The 22,746-nt window shown below is 47.8% G+C and overlaps 1 protein-coding gene across 4 annotated transcripts in view; it reads right to left on the bottom strand.

Moving 5' to 3' along the window:
• LOC119441613 (calpain-5-like) overlaps positions 1 to 22,746 on the bottom strand; it is a 70,360-nt gene that overhangs the window by 9,277 nt on the left and 38,337 nt on the right. For all 4 annotated transcript variants that reach the window (XM_037706218.2, XM_049661457.1, XM_049661456.1 and 1 more), the window contains exons 7-11: positions 20,470 to 20,547; positions 10,837 to 11,017; positions 9,699 to 9,815; positions 7,977 to 8,173; positions 6,687 to 6,805 (exon numbers count right to left, since the gene is read on the bottom strand). In XM_037706218.2, coding sequence (XP_037562146.1) covers positions 6,687 to 6,805; positions 7,977 to 8,173; positions 9,699 to 9,815; positions 10,837 to 11,017; positions 20,470 to 20,547 — 692 coding nt within the window. The remainder of the gene's footprint in view (positions 1 to 6,686; positions 6,806 to 7,976; positions 8,174 to 9,698; positions 9,816 to 10,836; positions 11,018 to 20,469; positions 20,548 to 22,746) is intronic.

The following is a 22,746-nucleotide window of genomic DNA, read 5'->3' on the forward strand; positions in this document are numbered from 1 at the left end:
CCAAGGCATACCTGATTATGCTCAAATACTTTTAACCAAGAATTGACCAAAGAAAGACAGCCCACAAGTGCTCAGAAAGTGTGGAGCCCTGGCTTAACTACCACTGGCTATGCTAGGTACGCCAACACGACCATTGCATGCAGAGGTGGACTTCGAGGGGGGGGGCTGGGGCAGTGGAGGAAACTGCCCCCTCCACCGATTAAATTTCCCAACTTTCTCTCTTATGAAAGTTCAATAACTATTGTAATTTTAAGAAAAGCTTGTGTGCGCAGTGCTGTGCAGTCATGTTTTGCCCATTGGCCACTGTCATGCCATTGCTATAGAGTATAGACAGAGAAAAGTACAGTGAGAGCTTGCACCAAATTTTCATCTCCTGTTAACATGGAGAGGTTTTCCGCTTCCCATTATCAGAATGACCACAGATTCAAAACTTTCATTGGGTGGTTCTTCTTTCACTTTATCGTGGCCTGCACCGGCACAGACAGCGAGGGTGTATCTGGCTACTTATTCTTAGTGACAAAAATTTTAAAAATTCACCGACGATTACGATACTCCCTAATGCGAAATTTGAGTGCAGCTCTATCCATGTTTTCATTGCGTGATACACTGGCTGGCGTGGACTGTCTGCCTCGTGCGGAACGCTGCAAACGAAGCAAAGCATGGCGCAGCTGCCTCGTAAAACCTGGAGATCGTGAGAGCCAGCGCGTGGGTGACGCGTGGGCGCAATTCACAGCAGCAGCCACCGACAGACTGCACAGATGTCGCGCACTACTCTGGTACCATCCCATAGCCATCGTTGCCGCACTATGCTTTTCTTCTCACCCTTTCGCCATACTGGCTCATTGTTCCACTACACCTTTCAATTTGCTTTCTTCCTTGCGGCTTGCATTCCCCGCTGCGCTCCGCGTTTGCTCATTCATTCTTCGCTGCGCTCGTTCGCTCGGTTAAGCCGACGCTTGCTGCAGGAACGGGAGCAAAGTGAGCTAAGACTCTGTTGCTATTTACAGTGTAGACTGCTTATAACGTAAGTCACCGGGGTTGCAAATATCCACACTATAAGCGGTACCGTACTACCGGTACCGCTTATAGTAGCGCAGTAGCGCTTATCCACAATATAAGCGGACTCCAGGCGCATTTCTAGCTGCCGTAGCTGTTGCCGCGAGGTTCCGTATAAAGCCCAAGGGCAATAAAATCGTCGCCGCGCGCTGTATTGTATGTGTGAGTGAAAGCGTGCGAGTGTGAGCTGGTGATCGCATCGCAATCTTGTGCACGCACGGGAGGAAAGCGGGAAGGAAGCGCACTGTCTTCCGTCGCGTGCAAGGCTCGAGGGGGGGGGGGGGTTGCGTTTACTCTGAGCACGCACGCCTGCCCGCAGGGGTTGCTGTATCTTGAAATCCATCTGCGATGAGGGCACAGTCCACCGTGCACTGTGTTGCTTAGTTCACTGTGATGCGAGTGACAGCACAAAGGTCAATTCGCTCACTGCTGCTGCCGCGCTTCCTCACCATAGCGTTCTGACAGCAAGTTTCCACTGTCATCGAGTGAGATGTGTTCATGTTCGCTTGTGCGTGCGTGACACCATGCTTGTTGATGCGCAGAGAGTCGCAGCAACGGACGTGCTTTCGCGCACTCCTGCCATTGCATCATTCTCCCTGCTCCTCGCGAGGAATGCTGGGATGCGTGGCCGACGTGGCTTGGTGCGCCGGGCGAAAAATATGAACGGAGCTATTCATGGGCCAGCAACGTTGGAACACGCCCGACGGCACGAGATGCACCGGTTGTGCGGCTGCTGGTGCGAGACAAGCTGGCAGCCGCACTGTAACCGGTATTTCGTCTCCCGCAACTGCACTATAAGCGATACGTGTATACATGGAGTGCTGTGAGAAAATTAATGGGAGTCTGAAAAGACCGTACTATATCCGGTCCTGCACTATAAGCGCTTACGTTATAAGTGGTCTATACTGTATGACTTTAAGCAAGAAACACTGGATGCACGAGACAAGCACAGCGTGATGCAAAAGTGCTTGTCAGCTTGCTCACCCGGGCTCAGCTTCACCGGCAACTGCTGGAGTGACTAGGCTATGGACAAGGCCAGAAGCGTCGTTTCACTACTTTTGGTTTCGAGGAGGGGCTGGCAATGTAATTTAGTAATCATTTAATAAATTCCAAGGTATTATGGCCCAAGCCACTATGGAGGGCGCTCCGGATTTTAACCACCTGGGGTTCTTTAACGTGCACCTACATCTATGCAGTTGAGCGCTCTTGCATTTCGTCCCAATCAAAATGTGGCTGCTGCGACTGGGATTAAACACATGACCTTAAGCCCAGCGGCACAACACCATAGGTGCCGTGGCGGGTTGCTGGCAATGTAGGAAAACAAAAATCGTGCTCATTGTGGCGCCCACGTTTTCACGCAGTCATTCAGCCATAGACCAAAAGATCGACAGGCGAACTGTAGGGCATTTCAAATTACGGTCATCACTATACATCACCTATATGAGGGCTAGTGGCAACGCCATGACTACGTTCGGCAACTGCAATTGACTTGCAAAGTTTACTTTGTTTACAATCCAACAAATAAACTAACAAACAAAACCTCGTAAAATAAACACCTCCTAGTAAATGCCACTTTATGGCATGTTCCACAACTGCTCTCCATCAGCTGTTGAGGTCGCACTTTGTTCTCTCGATGGCTCGTCGATGATCGCCAGCCCTCATTGGTGTGATAGGAACTACTGTATCACCTGCCAAATTTTACTAGTTGCTATAATTTGTATTGCCATCTAAGAACTAGATTGCTGAAACTGTGGCACTGCCGTTTCCAATTTACGCTAATCAATTCAGCTTTGAATAATGAGGCTGCAGGTGATATGAAGGCTAAGAATTATGAGAAAAAATATTTAGCCTTGTTATTCTTATTAACATGTTCACTGCGGAAGCACTTTGTAAAGTCTCAATTTCTGTGCATCATGACCCACTGGTGGGTAACTTGTCACGTTCCTCAGGTGCATCTTGACCCACCGGTTGTGGGAGTTGTGCTCCTTTTAAACTTTCTCAAGGCGGAGAGAAATGGCGCCCCAGCGCATATCAGAAGCCAACAACAATTTTTCGTCTCCGCCAGTACCTAGCAAAGATGCCGCTTGCGCACTGCAGGAAAGCCCTGCATAGCCGCACAGTGGGAATAACTGCCGTGACCCACCGGCGACCCACGCCGTAGTGAACAAGCTAAAAACGATGCTTGTCAGTCAAATGGCACGAGTCTATATGCGCTGATATATTAATTTCACGATACCGAATGTGTTTTCACATTCACGAGTGCGTAAGTCGGATACCCCATTCTTTGGCACCCGAGGTCAACACTATGTTGCTACTTTCTGAAGTTCACTCCTTTTCGGAACTCCGACTGGTACAGATTGCCTGGCATTGTCAGAAGCTGTAATTCTGTGGATATGCATCTCTGAGTGCCTAACATGTCAATATTTTTTACTGAATGATTGATACGTGGTTGACTGATTGCTTGATGGATTGGTTGATGGAGTTGAAGGCTCCGAAGCAACACAAGGCCTACGACAATGGGAGATGCTGGAGCGCGGAGCTATGGAATAACTTTAACCACCTAGGAACCCTAGGTGGTTAAAGTCCTTTTAAGTCCTTAACCCTTTTAAGATCGTTTTCGCCATATGCGACCGCCCAGGGTTGATTTTTTTTGTAGCAGATTTAAATTCTTCGGACGTACCTATTTCGAAAAAAAATTTACCGTAATTTCTCTAGGGTGACCGTAAAGTGAGAAAAATTTTTTTTTGTGTTAGTGTCATGAGCCAATAAAGGAAGAAAGAAAGAAGAAGAAAAAGCAGAAGATAAAAACAGAACAAGAAGACACGAGGAGGCAGTGGCAGAAATAAAGAAGAAAGTTATAAAATAAGAGCGTCGGAATAAAAAGAATACATTATATGAAAGCAGAAGAAGCTCAAAAGTGCACGCGCAGCTACGTGGCCAACGGGAGAAGAGACACGTAGCCGAGGAGAGCAGCCCAGCTACGCTCTGGGACGACGAGGGGCAGAAGGAGCTGGAGGCCAAACAGGACGGGTGAATCGCGGAGACGGCGGCAACCCAATGGAAGCTGTGCTTCAGCTGCCGCGGCCACGACCCGCGAGCTGAGCGAACGCCCCATCGGAAGCCGCAGCTACAGGCTGACGGCGCTGCTTCCCGGATTCCCTGCGGCTACGATCCGCAGGCTTGCGGAGTTGACCGGGCGCTCCAGGCGCGCAGGTCACCCCACCATCCTGACCTCCTGACCAGCTCAACCGAGGGCCGAACGTTGGAACCAGCGACGCCGACTCTACGACGCATCAGCGGGCCCAACAACGTGTCGTCGGAAGCAGCGACAACAACGTGACCTGGCCACGTTGATGGATTTAATGTAAATAATTTGGACTTATGAATTTTAATATCTGAGGACTCTGAGGATTTTCTATAAGTAACTCGTGCTGTAAATTGTTTGTTTCGTGTTGTTTTCTTTGTCGTTAGTTTTTCAATTATAAATGTTTGTCTTGAACGTGCGACTTGTCCCTGTCTGTATTTAGTCCACCGAAATCCGTGACAGTTAGTATACTGTACTTTGTATACTGTTTATTTATGAATACAGTGGAATCTCGATGATACGATCACGGCTAATACGAATTTCCGGATGATACGAATTTTTCTGTGGTCCCAGCCGAGCCCCGTTAGTTTGCAATGTGCTAGGGAACGGTTGTTACGAATAGATTTTCGACCCGCGTCGGCTGATACGAACAAACGCCGCCCCACCGATGGCCGCGAAAGAGAACAGCGCGCAGGCACACGCTTTCTCCCTTTCTCTTTTGGTGCGGAGGCCGCGACTGGGCGCGAAGAGTTTGAAGCGCGCTTTTGTGGCTTTTCCTCCTTTTCCGCGTGCGATCGGCCGGACGGAGTGGCTGCTGTGCTTCGGGCCGCGTTCTTTGTGTTTGCGCCATTTTGCCTAGTCGCAGCGAGCTATGTCTACCGAGATACGATCTCGGCTGATTCGCGCGGCCGTACGCCGACGCGCGGGAGCCTCCGTTGGTGCGTCTTTCGTCGACTGCGTTATCGGTGCCCATGGCACAGGGCGATTGTCTGTTTCGCTGCCGGAGTCACACGGTGAAAGGTAGCGAGGCACGTTCAGTTGGGTGCTCCTCCGCTTCTCCCGCTAATCGCCGTATTTTTCTTGCTGTAGGATGCTTGCGCTTCCGTATTCCAAAGAGTGCTTCGTAAAAAATTTCTTCTCCAATGAGCGACGATCCATCACTAACCTGGGAGCTCTCAGTAATCCAAATTCTGCGTGTCAGGTGAAGACGCCGGCGTGGTTTACGAAGCAGACAACTGCCGTTGCCATCTTGTCCCTGTCACAGCAGCAACCAATGGAGACGCCTTTCCGCACGGCAGCCAATCGGAGGCCCGCTTTCATCGGAGGGCCCGTGTGACTACCTATCGCAGACCCGCACTTCTTTTGTGTTTGTGCGTTTGTTACAAGATGGTGATGACGGACGAATTGAGAAGCAGAACGGCGAAACTTTGAGCTTTCAAACGATACCAACCTGGCGGCGCTTGGTGGCGGGAAATATGAGATATGTCTCCGTTAACTGCGGTGATTTTGTGCGATGTAAAGCTGTTTTCTCACCCTGCGCACTGAAGAATTAATCTTTTTCGGGCACTTTTAGTGCGTTTTCAGCCAAACCATTTTGATACAGCGTAGAGATTAGGCGTTGCAGATACCGAAATGCGTGGTTTTCAAAAATAGATTTTTCTCGCGATTTTCGCGATCTGATCCCCTCGTCCCCCCTTAATTTGGCTAGTTTTAATTGCGTTTCGATGATACAAATTTCGGCTAATACGAATATTTTTTGTGACCCCATGAGATTCGTATCATCGAGACTCCACTGTAACAACAATAAAAATAGGAAATAAACTTATAAGAATTAAAAATTTTATGCACTGTTACACACATAGTCAGTTCAAAGGCTTAGGTATTCTCATGCGCACATGAGAATATTCCGTAAGTCTCAAACCGAAAGAGAGGCGCCCTGTATTCCTGCATAGTGGCAGCACATGCCAGGCAAGAAAAAGTTAGGAAATTGGCACGCTTTTTAAATGTACAGACGGCGCCGTAAATATACGGCATCGACCATTTTGTACTTATTTGCGGTCCGTATATTTACGTCAGTGAGCCTGAAAGGGTTAACATGTGCACACGTGGCTCAGTATACAGAGCACTTCTCGACATCCTGCACCCACCCCAAAATTAAAATTAAGTTCTCGAGCTTTACGTGCCCCAACAACAATTCGATTGTGAAGCACGCCATAGTGGGGAACTGAGGATTAATTTGGCTACCTGGGGTTCTTCAACGTGCTCCTAAATTTAGGTACATGTGCATTTTTGCATTCTGCCCCAATCGAAATGTGGCCGCTGTGGCTAGGATCGAACCCGTATAGCCTCAAGCTCAGCAGCACAATGCCAGAGCCACTGAGCTACCACCATACCAGGTCCTACCTCCACCAGAACGCAGCCATCAGGGCAAGGAATCCAACCTGGGACCTTACTTTCAGCGGCAGAATGTCACAGCCGCTGAGCCATTACAGCAAGCACAGCGAAGACGGGTATATAATGCATGAACTGCTGGCACAACACTCACATCCAAAAGGGTCTTGCTGCTCGAGGTGTTTCGCTCCAATAATGCGAATGATGGTGGCCAAGGCTGGCATGCTTTGGCACGGAAGAAGCTTGGCACTTGGCACGTCCTTCTGCAGCTCCCTGCACGCCACATTAGGTGCACGTTCAGTACACGGTATTTGTCGAAGGCAGAGAACTGTGAACACATACGCAGTGCAGTGCCTTTCTGTCCTTGCACACTGTCCACACAGAAATAGGATGAATGTAGATCCCGAAACACTAGTTTAGAGGGCAATGCCCTAGATTTCAAAGCCTTATGAAGTTGTTCTGAGAGCAACAAATTATGAAAATTAATTGACGGCTACAATTCATGAACATAATGTGGAAAAAGGTTGGAATGCATTGAGCATGTTTCGCTAGAAGGTTGCAGCATTGCTCCAGAGGCCAACATGACAGTAGTTCCCTTAGGCTTAATAAACAGCAAAGCAAACAGTGGATATGATAAACTGCTGCATGTGTACAATCAAGGGATTTGTAGCACTTAGTCTTCAATTTTGTGCTCTCGCCAGTTGCTTGGCTTATCAGCGCTTTGTGGTTGTGATGGTGGAGAAATGCAAGTCTTTGATTTTGTTGAACACTTTTCATCAGATGCAAGTGTAAAGAAAATGTTTTGTTTCTAATAAGCACCCGCTCCTTTCCAGCGATGAGCATTGTACAAAATCAGAGGCTTGCAGCACTTTGCCGTCATGCTCAAGACACGCTCATTCGTTGAGCTTGCCGAGAACATCGGAACGGGACATAAAGCTACAAATTCATTAACTTGACTGCAAATGTGCAGCAATTCATTGCGGCGCCAGTGAGATGGTACAGCATGTACCAAAAGCTGGAAGAATAAACTGTTTCTGCTAGAAGAATGAATATGCACTTTTTTTCATTTGTTTTGGCATTGTTCAGCAGTTGCACTGCTGTTGCATTTGCTTCAGTTTACTTGTTTGGCAATGTTGGCTATGAGGGCAGACAACAGTTGTAACAACGTAATGGTTCTAACAAAGTAATTGTAGTTCTCCATCAACAGTGTTCAGCTGGAAAAACGGCTCTTCACTCTGTTGCAGACGTTAAACATTATAAAGTGAGTCAGCTATCTCCCCTGTTGTTTCTATTATACATTTGTATAGGTTTCCTGTATTTACTACTTGGATGTCTATCGGAATAGATGCTCAGTTGTTGGTTGGTCTCTGCTATTTCATGTTACTGTCTCTAGTGTTCATCTCTAGTGCCACTTCAACGTCATGCCAAGCCAAAAATGCCCTACCTGGCGTCAAGTGGCTGGCGGTAGAACAGCCGCAGCAGGAACCGCCGCGCTTGCCCCGGCTCGAAAGTGGTTGGCAGAAGACAGTAGCGGCCACGCTGCAGGCTACACTCGAGGAACACACCGCGTGCGCGCACATACTCCGAGCTGCACACCTTTGGCTTGATTACGTGCACCCGGAACTGCCGGTTCACCTCCATCTGTGCCAAACAGGAGCCAGCACCCGACAATCTTTACGGAAGGTATTAAAGCAGAATGAAACTATTGTTATCGCACAGTACAGTTGACTTCAGTTAATTTGAACCTGACGAGACCAACGAATTTGATCTAATTATCCGGTGGGTCAAACTAAACGAGATACAGCAAAAAACGCCAAAACACACTGCTGATTCATTTGGCAGTGTTTGCCAGACTCTAACATACCCCCCGAATCAGACGCACGCCCACTTTCTGTGTGTCCAAAGTTGTAAATTCAGATTTTTTAGCAAGAGAAATTGTTGCACAATGGTGGCCGGTTTCTTAAAGTCAGCTTCGCCACAAGTTTTTTTAAAAGTAAGCTTTGCGGTAGTACATACATGTTATGCGACAAATCATTATAACCGTAATCGGACATTGTGAGGAACGGTTATTGCTTGAAAATCTTCCTAGGGCGGGCTGAAAACAGCCATTTTCGACAAGAGATGACATGTGCTCAACTCACGGTCCCCTTAACTCCACTGCGACAGATGCTGCCACTAAAGAGGTCGCTATTGATGTCACCATAGGGTCGACACGTGCATGCCGACTGGTCACGTTTGAATAATCCGGCAAAGGCCAATTTTAGGATCGAAAAAACAAAAGCTTGGACCCATAGACATGTATGGGCGCCGGCCAAGACCTTCGGCCAGGATCGAATTAACCACAAATCAAATCAACCGGAGTCGAATTAACAGAAGTCTACTATAGTAGTAAACTATTCTGTAAGTGCCAACTTGCCCAAGTTAACAATGTGCAAGATCTAGCCGTGGCAAGATAGATAGTATTTCCAATACTTTTAGCAGCTGAATAAGAAATGTGAGATGTAGGAGACGCAAGACATGACAAAGTGCTGCCTGTGGGATTTCACATGTACATTTTAAAGGGACCATGATAAAACCCAACTAATATTCTCAGTTTATCATTGCAATTTAGAGTAGAGTGGCCTGTATGATAATACTACACATAAAATAACTGGGCTCTCAGAGCACACTTAAGTGGAAATTTCAACATAAAATTTCTGCCTTTAATGGGTCTCTGAAACAATTTTGGTCGCATGCCTGGGCACAGAAGGTATCTCTCAGAGAACACTTTCTTACAAGGACTTCGTGTCAGCATGCTATAATCAAACAGGTACAAGCGGTTAAACATTGCCCTTCACTCAACTTTTACCCCCATCTTGTTTGCTTTGTGTACTCTGTTTGACTAAAGATGCTAGAAGGAAAACAATGTCCATTTCCTTAGCCTTTGTGAACAAGGTCCCGAAATGCCACAAAATTTGTTTTTGTTCTCTGTGGCAAGTGCTCGTTTACCTTTAACAAAAAATGAAAACACAGATATTTTTCCTTCGTCGGCTTTCATTTTGCAATGTTCCTCGCTGTCGTCAGGTCACCGACGTGTGTCGAGAATGTTACGGAAACCACACAGGCTTCCCTCACACCCGACTATGTCATTGAAATCGCACGCAATCCTCTCCTGCGTTCTTCTCACCTGCATGACGTGAATGCCGATGGCGAAGTGCCCCGTGGGTCCCTCAGCACTCGCGCTGTCCTGCACCAGGTAGGCCAGCACAACCACCGTCCCACCTTCCACGACATCCAGGCGGTACTGCGTGCCACCACACTTTGCGCTGCAAGGCTTGATGATGGCTCCAATGCAGAGATGAGAATCGGTGCTCTCTTGTAAACCAAACTGTTACCTTCCCATTGCCTTTTTCATTATCATTTTTATGTATGCACATTCTGCAGAATAAAGGCTGCTTCTAGTGATCTCCAATTACTTCTGTTCTTTCCTCTTTCCTTCCCTTCTTCCCATGTTGCATTTCTCTGTTTCTGTTCCCTCCTTCCCGAAGAGTAGGCAGGCGTTGTGCCCCTTCGGGTGGCAGTCGACAGCTTGTGCCCTGCTTTCTTATTCTCTCTTCTAATTGTATATAATACAAGCTTTCAAACCTAATACTAATACTGATATTGATAATAATAATTACCCGTGTCTAGGATTAGTCGAGTCCGGCCTGTGCAGGCAAGTTTCGTGACCACCTCACACCACCTGATCCTCTGCCAATTTCCAACTGCAGTTCCCTACCCATGGCAGCCACCTTGTTACCTGATGGTTATCTGCTCTTCACATCACATGACCCTGCCAATATCCACTTCTTGCCCTTTAGCTCAACTAAAACTTGCTATAGATGAGAAGTGCACACTATTCAAGCAATCTTGGCAGAGCTGCAGGGCTGGTAATTGAATAATTTTCTTTGTTAGCAGCCTTTGAATAGCATCCAAGCAGACCACACGTGCAGCTGATGGTTAGGGGATATGATTTAAGTCCCAGCAAGTCGTCTCCGAGATTGTCTGTGGACCAGAAGCTATAAAAAGTTAAACACTTCGTTATACCGAGGTAGGTATAACTATATTTCAAGCGAAAAACTTCACTCTGTATCTGCACTATCTGATACAAGCACTTTTTTTATGTGGTTCAAAATTACGATGCAGTTGCCTTTAGAGAGCACTGAACAAGATGAAGGGGAACCGGGGGGCCCAGTTTTTTATTAGTCACAAGCACATGAGGCCAACTAACAATTTCACGCTATAAAAAAGCAAGAGACAGACAGACATGGTACCATGGTGCTCACCTGTGGGTTCCGAAGGAAGCTGGACCGGTGGTTGATGCAGCCCCCGGCACGGTCCGTGGCACTTCCGCGCTCCCCCACGGTCCACTCGCCCGGAAAGTTCTCCTCCCGCCACCCACCACGGCCTGGCAGGTGGCACACACAGGTGTCCGTGAATGCACCAACAAAGTCCTCCAGGGGAATCCTGTGGATGTTGGAAGGTGCCCGTAAGAGGGTGCCCATAGGCTACTATGCTTTGCTACTGGTTGCACTTCTCTTCGCTTGATGAGCCTCTTCATGAGAATTCGAACATATGTAGTACCATAGAGTTGCTTACAACATCACCTAGAGTAGAAACTCAGAGCAGCAGCGCCGACCTATTTGCACTTACAATACTATGCGCGAGTTCCACATGCAGCGTGGCCTTCGGAGGCGCAAATCGAGCATGTCTACACTGCATTCGACTAAATGTCTCACTTCCTTTTGTTCTTCAATCCATAAAACGAAGTTTTGTTAAGAAAGTAACTGGAATGCCAATGCATTTCTCCACAAAGTTCGGGCATTAATACCCCGAAACTGGTGTCATCCTGAGAATTCATTCTAAGTGGATCTGCCTTGCGAACTCCTTGGCTAGAATTCATAAACTTCAATATGGACCATAAGGTAATTAGTTAAAAATTGAATTATTGAATTTTTGTTAATTAGTAGATTGTGCATTTCAATTTTTTGTGCAAGTAACATCCGCCTATTCGAGTAGACCAGCTCATGAGCTAGAATTGTGCTATCTACCACAGGCAACCTTCAAAAATATTTCAAAGTGTTCGCTTAAGCACCCTGTATGTATGAGGACATGTATGACATACATGCATCACATGTGTACCACCACGAATGCCATGACACGAATGGCCCGATTGACATGACATGCGTTCCTGACATGAATTCATGATAGAACATGTTCATTGCACGATGTCACGGTCTTGTTTGTCGTCACATGGAGGCTCGTGTAACACGCACAATTGCTTACTTTATGCAGACACATCGCCCATCTGGTAACTCTTGGAAGAGCCTCAAACAATGCTGGATGGCCAGCTGTCTGCAAAATGCTTCACATAACATCGATTCCCAGTGTGTGGGATCTGCAGAATTTTTCACAAAGATTTCATTTCACGAAAGCTTTATCTGTGCAGCCATGACCATATATTAGACCAAGCCGTGTTGGAGACAAAGCCTTGCACATCCACGTCCCGGCATTCCCAAGGTGCCATAGCAACCTTTTGGAAAGTCTTGTGGGCGCTACACTTCCCTCTAGATAATACAGTAAAAGCTCGGTGATACGAGTCTCGCAGGGTCGTGTGAAATATTCGTATCACCCAAAATTCGTATCATCAAAATATACACAAAATCAAGAAACAATTATTTTATTTTTAGCAGAAAAAATTGCTATAGTGGAACCCCACTGATACGTTCCGCGCTGCAGCGTTTTTCTGGCTGCTACGTCGCGTTTTCATGGTCCCGACCTAAATCCTACATTGACTTCCATGTATTAAGTTCCCCTTGATATGTTGCCAATCTGCAATTTTCCTGCATCCTACGTTGCGTTTGAATGTGGTGGTCACGCAAGTTTAGCGCTGCAGCCAGCTTGTACAGTGCAACAAGTGACCGGTGCATTGCAACAAGTGATCGGCACGTTGCAACAAGCGACCGCCACGTTGCCAATATGGCACGGCCACCGTATATTATTTTGAAAGTGATCTGCGACGTGCGCAAAGTGCGCGCCTGCACAGGCCTCATCTTCAAAACAATCTCCGATGATGACAAAGTGCGCCTAGTGCCGGATAGCTTAGTATGTGCTCTGCTTTCAACGTTTAGTTCGCTTTGAAGCGAGAGACAGCGCGAATGTCAATTCGCTCGCTGCTGCTGCAGCGCTTCCTTACTCCAGAGTTTTGAAAGCGAGTTCCTGCAGTATTCGTGCAATATGTGTTCGTGTTTACCTGTGCATGCATGCATGACACCGTGGTTGTTAATTTTAGCTATTAAGCGGATGTTTACAACTGTATACAGCTGATAAAACTACTATGCTTACTTCGTACAGTTGTCTACTAATTTGCTATCGCAATCGTTGCTTCACCTTTCAAGCGAAACTGTAACTTTTCTTTTTTCGCAGTCCCTTGAAAAATGTATCAACGAGGTTCTACTATCCGTGTGCATTTTATTTTTGCCCGATCGTCAACGATCGCCTTCTGGAAGGCGTCAAAGTGCACGCACGTGGTCTCACAAATGTTTTTGCACGCCACTGAACGCCTCAGAACATTGAGTGCAGGGAGCGTTTTGGCTGTCGGGGCTGCTACTGCAGTCATCGTTGCTGCAGCGGTCCTCGTCTTCTTTCTCGCTGGTCAAAGCATCAGCTATGCTGTGATGTGCTCCGGTCCGCTCGACGTGGAGGCCAATGATTGTGCAGCCACATGAAGTAGCCGGTTGATTGGCGACTATGGATCCCACCTAGATCCTGCTGTGCCAGCCTGTCTGCGCCGGTCGCTCCACATGCTCAGTCGCCACCGCCGCAACCGCTGTTGCTCACACATTCGTAACAGCCGATGTTTTTCGTATTGTGAGCAATGTATTTTGGCTGGGAATGTTACGAATTCGTATCATACCGAAATTCGTACCAGTCGTGATTGTATCACTGGGGTTTTACTGTATGCAGTAGAACCCCGCTGTTACGTTCCCGGGTGCTGCGTTTTCCCGGCTGTTACGTCATTTTCGGCCGGTCCCGGCACAGCTGCCATAGAACCCAATGCATTGGTAACCCCGCTGTTACGTCCCAACTGTGGGACCGTTCCCGCATCATACGTTACGAACTGCCACCCCGCACCGGCCCGAGCGGCGATTTTGACTTTTTATGTCGCTTGGCTTCTTTGCTTGACGATGGCATTGGCCGGCCAAAGTGCCGGGGGCGACACTTATGACTATTTTCGGTTTCCGCCAGCAGACGTATGGCCCTTGAGATCCGTGTTCGCTATCTAAAGATGGTGTCTATGGCGCGTTTTGGCTCATAGATGTTCAGTATAAAGTCCAAGGGCGATAACGCAATCGCTGCGCGCCGTATGCTGTATGTGCGAGTGAAAGCGTGCGAGGGGAGCGGCCGACCGCGTCTAAATCTTGCACGCGAAAAAAAACCAGGCAGGAAGCGCGCCTTCTTCCATTGCGCTCGAGGCACTGCGAGGCACCGGCGAGGGAGCGACGGGGGAGGGATAGCGGGCGGCGTTGTACTGTACTCTGGCATCAACTGCGTACTGCGCTGCTGCGCATGGTCGCGCGGGCCGTATCTTGAAAGCGATCTACGTTGGGGGCAGAGTCTACGCAGTCTAGGTGCATCGGCGGCTCGTAGCTTTGTGCGTGCTGTGCGTTCTCGGCACTTAGTTTGCGTTGAAGCGATAGATAACAGCACGAAGGTCACTTCGCTCCCTTCTGCAGTGGCGCTTAAATTCCTCATGCCAGCATTTGACAGTGCGTGTTCGCGCTCATTGAATGTGATGTGTTCATATTTGCCTGTGGGCGCTGACACCGTGCTTGTTAATATAGTTAATAAGCGAATGTTTACAAGTTTATATGGACAATAACACTACTATTCTTACTTGGTATAGCTGTCTACTAATTTGCTATTGCAATCGATACTTCGGCTATCAGCTGAAACTACTTTTTTTCACACGTAATAATTAAAATAATATTGTGTGCAGTTCAACACTACTCCAATTTCTGAATTCTGCATTTTTCCCCGCTCTTACGTTCTCTTTTTATGGTCCCGTGAAAGAAATATCAGCGGGGTTCTACTGTATAATACAAGAAACTCAAAGTACAGACGTCCACTCTCCTGCCTAGAGTGCTTGAGAAGTGCACTGCGGGGCGAAGAAAACAATATTCTTGCATTGCTAATAGGTTTGAGAAACTAGTACAGTCGAATCTCGATAATTCGAACTCGAACGGTCCCAAAAATTTGTTCGAATTAAAAGAAATTGGAATTAACGAAAAGACGTATTTTTGAAGTATTCGAGCACCATAGTTGGCGCCATTTCACGACTTGCATGAACGAATGGTGCGAGTCGTGAAATTTCACGGCGCACAAGCGCATAGCGAGTTGCGCCTACGCCGGCCAACGCTCGGTTCCCGATAACGGCAGAAAACGAAACTTCAGGGAGCGGACGGCGCCGAAATGGCGATGGGCGTGCGCGGCGCGCGGAGACCGTCGAAGGTGAGGGAGGAGGGCAGCAGGAAAGTGGATTTGGCCTGAGCAACTCCGCCGCTTCGGTGGCAGTGGCTTCGGTGGCTCCCCTCGCCCTCTCTCTCAACGCCCTCGCAGCTCCATCATCTTCGACTGTTTCCGTGCGCGCCCGCTGCCAGTACAGCCGGCTCGGCACAGATTAGCCCACTCCTTGAAGTTTCGTTTTCTGCCATTATCGGGAAGCGAGCGTTTGCCGGCGTGGGTGCCGACGCCGCCGGCCCGGCGCCAGCTTAGGCTGCTCCCTGAAGTTTGTTTTCTGCAATTCGTTGGCCGAACTGGGGTCTCTGCTAAGCTTTTGCTCTATGACCGTATCGGAGCAATGCCGGTCGGAGGCGCCGCTGCATTATTTGGCGCGCTGCAGAGAGCATTGTCGGTTCGCGGTATGTTCGAATTGATCATCGCAAATGCTTTCACGTTCGAATTACCGAGCGTTTTCGCCAATTGAAATACGCATAACTTTGATAGGACCAGAGCGTCAGTTCAAATAAACCGGCAGTTCGAATTAAGCGTGTTCGAATTAACGAGATTCGACTGTAATACGCTCGTGAGCAATGATTGTCGTCTGGACACATAAATTACAATCTTCAGTGCACATCACAAGAAACACGAAGAGGCAGACATACAGTAAAACCTCGATAATTCGAAGGTCGCCGGACCGCGAAAATTCTTCGAATTAAGCGGATTTTCGAATTAACCTAAATGAATTATAAAAAAAGAAAACAAGCAAGAACTTGCAGCAAAAAGAAATCACCTTTATTTTCCATGTCCGAGAAAAAATTACTCAATGTAATTACCGATGCGGGATTACTTGGCGCGCTGGTTCGCCGCCCCTAGTGCCATACTCTCCAGCTGGCCCAAAAAACGTAGCATACAAATATCACCCGCACTGCACTCAACAAAGTTGCGGACGATGTTCACGGAATCGATAACTGCCGCGAAAGCGGGCGTGGTGGTGCTTGACTCCAAAAATGCACCGTCAGGGTTCGCATTGAGTTCATGCATTTTCGCACCTAATTTTTCGGACGAATTGAGACCCCAAAGTTCGATTTTGCGGACTAAATCGCTCTTTCCGAGCCGCGCTACCCAATCTTGGAAGCCGCCATGTTGGATTTTGCACTGGCTTGGATTCCAGTGGCTCGCTGTGTAGCCTCCAAAATTGGAACGCGCGCTATCAATAGAGAGCTAGCGCAATCCTCCAGTCTCGGAGGCCATGCCCGCTCTTCCTTGGCTGACAAAACGCTCCAGAGTACTGCTCTTTTTCTTTTTTCTTAGTAATGCGCTCAGCGCTATCGTTGTAACCATTTATTGTGGGATGTTTTTTTTTTTTATTGCGACACCAATTATATGGACACTTCAAGCGGATTTTCGCCGTCGGCGTCGCCGCCCTGAGGTTCCATACAAAGTCCAAGGGCGATAAAATCAGCGCCGCGCGCCCGCCGTATGTGCTCTTCTACTCTTCTAACTGCGTACTTAGCGCCGGAGCGGTTTCTCGCGCGCACCGTTTCTTGAAAGCGATCTCCAGACGGCTCTGACCTTTTGTATGCGATGTGCTCTCGCCGCTCAGTTTCCGTTGAAGGGATAGACCGCACGAACCTTCGCGGCCGCGCTCGTTCGTGCGCGCTGACACCACGCTTGTTAATTCAGTGTGTGTTTTTTTTCTCAAGTTTCGGTTGCTATTTTGAACGTGGCGTGTACACTGAGCAGGTGTCTCGGAGACCCATGTCTCAGTGATCGGCGCTACTTCCTGTACCTTCGCGAGAGCTAAGCGGTGCGAAGCTCGTTTCTTGGATCTTCGTGGCGAACTCCGTTGGCGGAGATCGCCAACGCGGTGACGTTCGTGTTGACTGTACACGAAGACGACGTCATTGCTGCGCAAATCCAAGCAGGTCGATCCTCTCCAAGCGTAGTATGAGGCAGGGCATTATTGGAGATTTTTTTAAGCCGCACTAATAACTTTTTTTTTCGGCCGAACGAGTTTTCCGGACTATTTTTCAGTCCCCTCGAGCTCGGAAAATCGGTTGGCGACTGTACGGAGCGCCCTAACCTAACCGCCGCACGTTGCTACTAGCCGGAAACGTCAAATTATCCGAATAGAGCCGCGCCGGCCATTCAAATTATCCGGTAGAATTTGCATTGAGAATGACGGGACCGCTCAAATTCTTCGAATTAACCGAAATTTCGAATTAACCGAGCGCGAATTATCGAGGTTTTACTGTAGTACCATGGGGCTTCTTATGATATGACTAATAAAAGTTGGGCCCTCGGTTTCGTTTCTTCTTGTTCAATCTTCAGTGCAGTATCCTGAACCTAGTATATTAGCTGTTTCGGTATTACTCTTTATAGAATTTGCTTTGCAGTGTGGTGGCTTGAGTGCTCTAGACAAGGAAGGTGGCGGACTGTAACTGAGCTGCACAGCATCTGTACTACTTTCATACTCGCAGATTAACAGTGGGTGAACAAGGGAAGCCTCAGGGAAGCATAGTCTTGCGTCAAGGGGACTTGTCTTATTCAATGAGTCTCATTGCTTCAGCCTAAGTAAAGGTGGAAGAATATAGATGTGACTCAACGCTACCATGGGTCTGAGGGGAGTGGGGCAACTACACCCCTGTTCACTCTTTCTTATTCCACAGGCAGGGCCGCTACTGTGTCGAGGTCATCATTTTCTGTTGTCTGCTAATGGTGCGAGATGCTGCGCTCATGTACTTCACTACAAATGCCCTCGTAACGCACCAAGTTACTTAGTGTGTAGAACTACTAGCTCTTGTTGTCCCTGCATTACTGTTGACCATACTGTTTGTGGTGAAAAAATGAAAATGCAGCTACTGAAAGAGCCAATTCAGCACCGTGTCACTATGATTCGCTCCGAAATTTGCTCTCCGTGCTTCGTCTTATGTTCAATTGTGAAGCCGTGTTGGAAAGGTCTGAAACCATGGCCTCATACCCTTGGAAATGATTTAACTTCAACTTCTCTGTAATCAGTGAAGCGGAAAAAAGCAAGTCTGGCATTCTGTTTCTTCTACTAACAATAAACGTTTTCCGCAATATATTTACAGTAAACTCTCGTTAACTCGAACTCTGATATCTGGAAATAACGGTCCAGTTGAAATCTTTTCGCAGCTTGGTGTCAACATGTTTTTTCCACCTCTTATCTTGAAATGCTATTGAGCCGCAATTCGGATATCTCAAAATCACGACTGAAAATGCTGGGAAAAATGTCGCTACCCAAAGGTTTCCGCACTTTGTACACCGCTTCGATATTGCCAAAAAAGTGACAAGATCACGAGTCTGTAGCGAATTTTTAATTTGTAGTGCGCTGAGGCACTGCAGGAAACTGTGTAGACTTATTAGCCTTTGATAAGCATGTCTTGCTGAGACGTGAGCGACGCGCTATCAACTCGGCTGCTCAGTCGATGCAAAGCCAAGTAGATGCACTCTCCCACTCTGCTCGGTTGGCTTTGCAAGCAGAGCGAGGGACGCGATCCTTGTTCCGCTACCGGCGTGTGTGCCGTGCGCAATTGCACTAGTGTTCCCGCCAAGCGGTTGTGTGGAAATTGCAGTGTCGGCAGGAAATGACGACCCGCGCGAAACCAGAAACCCAAATGATTGACGCGTGAGAAGTCCAGTGTGCTTGCGCGCAAATGAAGATTCAAACTGCGTGCTTGAACGTGCATGTCTCATACAATTTGCGTGCCTTCTGGTGGCTAATCAGTTCAATGTTTGCACATGCTTTTGCGCTTTCCATAGCACAAGGGCGGTATTCTCAGGTGATCACTTTCGGAGAAAGTTGAAGTTTCGCGAGACTTGACAATGGACGCGTCGAAAGGATCCAGGATGTCACGAAATCGGGAGACGTATAACCGGGGTTCCACTGTACTGCTATAATTGCAAGAGGATGGCATTGTCTAAGCAGTGCAAATCGCTGATGTTGGAGCGATTTTCACGATATTTCGTGTGACTAGGCTTTGGACACATCGGTGTCTACCTGCAACAGTGTTTAACTCTGTGAGAGGATCGCTGTTGCCTGTAGATGCCCGACATGTTGGGTGCCAAGTTGCAAAATATTTCGTAAAAGGGATCTAGCAAAAATGCTGATCCTGGTATACTATTGAGCTTTTTGCGAGAAATTTAGGGGCTACTGATTTAGGATATACAGTATAGACCACTTATAATGTAACCTCTTATAGTGCAGGACTGGATATAGTGCGGTCTTTTCAGATTCCCGTTAATTTTCCCATAGCACTCCATGTATACACGTATCGCTTATAGTACAGTTGCGGGAAACGATATACCGGTTACAGTGCAGCTGCCTGGAAGTACGGAAGTCAGCGGAGACAGCAAACGCTCCCCTCAAACGGGCGCCCCAAGGAGTGCTCGAGGAAGAAAGAGAGACGAATTGGAGGAGAAGGGCACGTGGTGCGAACGAACAGCCAGTGAGGCTGAAACCAGAATCTTGAGTGCGAGTCGTGAAATATCACGGCGTGCATAGCGAGCGAGGGCCACGAAACTGCCAACGCCGGCCAACGCTCGCTTCACGATAACGGCAGTAAACGAAACTTTAGGGAGCGGGCGGTACTGGCACAGCACGGCGAAGGGCACACGCGAAGACCGTGGAATGTGAGGGAGGAGGGCGGCAGGGAAGCGGATTTCGCCTCGGCAACTCCGCCGCTTCAGTGGCTCCCCTCGCCCTCCCTCGTAGCTCCCTCACTTTCGACTGTCACTGTGCGCGCCCGCCGCCGTGCAGGCGCTGCTGCTCCAGCCGGCCCGGCGCCAGCTCCCCTGAGTTTCGTTTTACTACTATCACTACTCCTTATAGCTCTCTACTAATATGCAACTGATGCTTCGCCTTTCAGGTGAAACTGAGACATTTAAAAAAAAATTATTACTTTGTCTGCTTCATGGGAAGATCGTGGGTACTTTGACATTAACCTTTTGACGTTCGTAAATTTAAACGGATGCAAAACTCCCAGTCGCACGCTCCGATTCTCGGATACGCGCGGTCTACATGTTTTGCATACATGCAGGACATGAAAATCGTTTTGGTTATAGTGCGGTACAGCTTATAGCGCAGATATTCACGACTCCGGCGACTTACGTTATAAGCGGTCTACACTGTATTGTGCATTCGCTTATCTTGAAACCGTTCTGATTTTTGCTATTTAGAGTTAACTGGGCTTTACTGTATGCTGGGAGGATTCTGAAAGAATATACTTTACCACTGTCAACTAACTTAGAATTTTTCATTAGAGCCGCTACCAGTGAGCAGCAAGACACTGCAAGTTCAGTGCAAACTGTGCACAGCCACTTAGACAAGCCAGGGCAATGCTGGAATGCTATATGCCACTGCAGCAGCACACTTTTACCGGCTAATCTCGGCTCACCAGAATTCGTGCTCATCAGATGGGTCGATGGCGAGCTTGGCTTGTTCGGGTTCCGAGAGAAGGGACCACTCGGCTGACCTGTAAGTGAACACATCTGTAAATTCCGAACCTGAAATGCATTTCGGACAATTGCTCAATACAACATTTCAGAAAAATAAAGATATGTGATACTTGTCTGCCCTAATTCTGCTGCTTAACTTGGAAAAATAGGGTCTTGCAGGCTGTGTAATTTATCAAAGCTAAGTGTACAAAATGGCAGTGCCAGTGCACATAGCTGTCATCAGCAGCTTGCTGCACAATGCTAACAGCACAATGCTACCAATGCCAAGCTAACACAATGGCTACATGAACCATATCAAGGGCTCTTATTCTTGCTAAACAAATGTGACAAACCCATGGCAATACACCATAGTAGTGCATCTGTCACCATCATGGCTGCACTTGGTGTGCGGCAGCGCACCATACGCAAACTTGGTGCAGGAGGGTATACGTAAGGTCAGCAGCACTTCGTGACGTGTGCAGTGCGAAAGCACAAAGCGCTACGATCGTCGCCACCATCTGCATATTGTGTGGCTAGAAATATGCAGGAACATGAGGTGCGTTGTGTGGTTTTGTGTCATCAATTCTATACTATCAATAGTTAATTTTGCCGTAGATAGTTTTGCATCACAACTCTCTAGCCTTTGTAGTGCTGCCTGCTATGTATGAAAAGAAGTGTAAACAATTACGTCAGAGAAAGTATCATAGAAAGTAGTGAATGCAACTAGTGTCGTGGATGCGATATGCTGTGGAGTCGACGATAAAGTTTGCTTAAGTTGGTTCGATAGGGTCTAACATCAGCACAGGCGCTGAGAAATGCGCCAAGTGCAGGTCTCCGGAATAATTTTCGCTGAGAGAAGCTTTTTAATCTGCATTCAAGGCACAGCACAAATACGACACTAACACACAAGCAATAGCATGCATATTTCTTAAATGTCTGCCCTGAGCAGACCTTTTCTGCTATACAGTGGAAACTCGTTGATTCAATCTTTGCGGGAACCAGAAAATAAAATGTATCATCCAAAATTCCTATCATCCAAAGCAAGCCCCAAAATGTAAGAAAACAGGCTTACTTGGTGACAAACTCGCTAGCAAAGCTTCCTGTGGCGTCGAATGATACTGCTCTGCATAACACACGTGTTATGCGGAGCAGCATCATGACACCACATGAACCACAGCCAACACGCTTATATTGAGCAACTTTAAAACAGCTCGTCTGTTTTCGCTGAAACTTTCTTTTTTTCAAAGTTGGTAAACAAGTTCTTTTGAAAGCTAACATGTTCCTTGACATAGCTACGGAGGTCACGGCACCACGAGGCCAAGAATTCCGAAACAAAGGAACACCGTAGAGCAGCGTGACTGGCGACACGACTGGCGGACGAGGGCAGGTGTTTCATTCAGCCACGTGACCGCATGAAGTTCTCGCCTGAAAGGCCAACCAAAACAAGCGCGAGCGAAAGCTGACAAGAGCAGACCATACTACAAGTGTGAGAATAGCGGCCGGGTGGGTCCGCATGACACCAGTTTCCTGCGCCACGGCCGGTCTGGAGGCGAGTGCTCCCTTCCTTGTTTAAAGAGCGAGCACGTGCCTCCAGACCGGCCGTGCCCGCGCATACATCCCTGAAGGGGGCAGCTCTCATTGGTCTGCTTTGCTTGCGGCTTGTTTGCCGCCGGGGCGCGCGGCAATGTAAATCGGGCCAGGACAGATCCCTCTCACGGCACAAAAAACCTGCTTCGCAGCAGCTTTTGTGACGCGCATTTTGCCGCAGCCAGCGTGCAGTCCGCGTTTATCCGCTAGTGTCGCCGGCCCTTAACACGTTTGTAGGTCGTTGGAATATAATTTAATCTAAGAGTACAATTGAATATAAAGCTACGAGTTTCAGAAATACCAGTTTGCAGTCGTATCATCCAATTTTAGGTGAAAACGCGATTGTATCAACCACATAAAAATACATTGCCGCTATAGTGCGTTGGCTGGGAAACAAAAGAAAAACGTATCATTCCAAAAAACGTATTACAGCTAAACCTGCTTATAACGAACCTCCATATAACAAATTCCTGGATATAACGAAGTTTTTCGATTCCCCGCCGTTACTCCATAGAAGCACATGTATTTGAGACCTCTACGTAACGAAACGGCAGCGGGAGACCCCCTCGATATAACGAATTTTCCCCTCCGACCACCTAGAGATTTCGCCCCAAATTTTGTCATTTTTGCGCAAGCAGCAACCGGAAGCA

Source organism: Dermacentor silvarum, chromosome 2 (genome assembly GCF_013339745.2).
Source record: "Dermacentor silvarum isolate Dsil-2018 chromosome 2, BIME_Dsil_1.4, whole genome shotgun sequence".
Lineage (NCBI taxonomy): Eukaryota > Metazoa > Arthropoda > Arachnida > Ixodida > Ixodidae > Dermacentor > Dermacentor silvarum.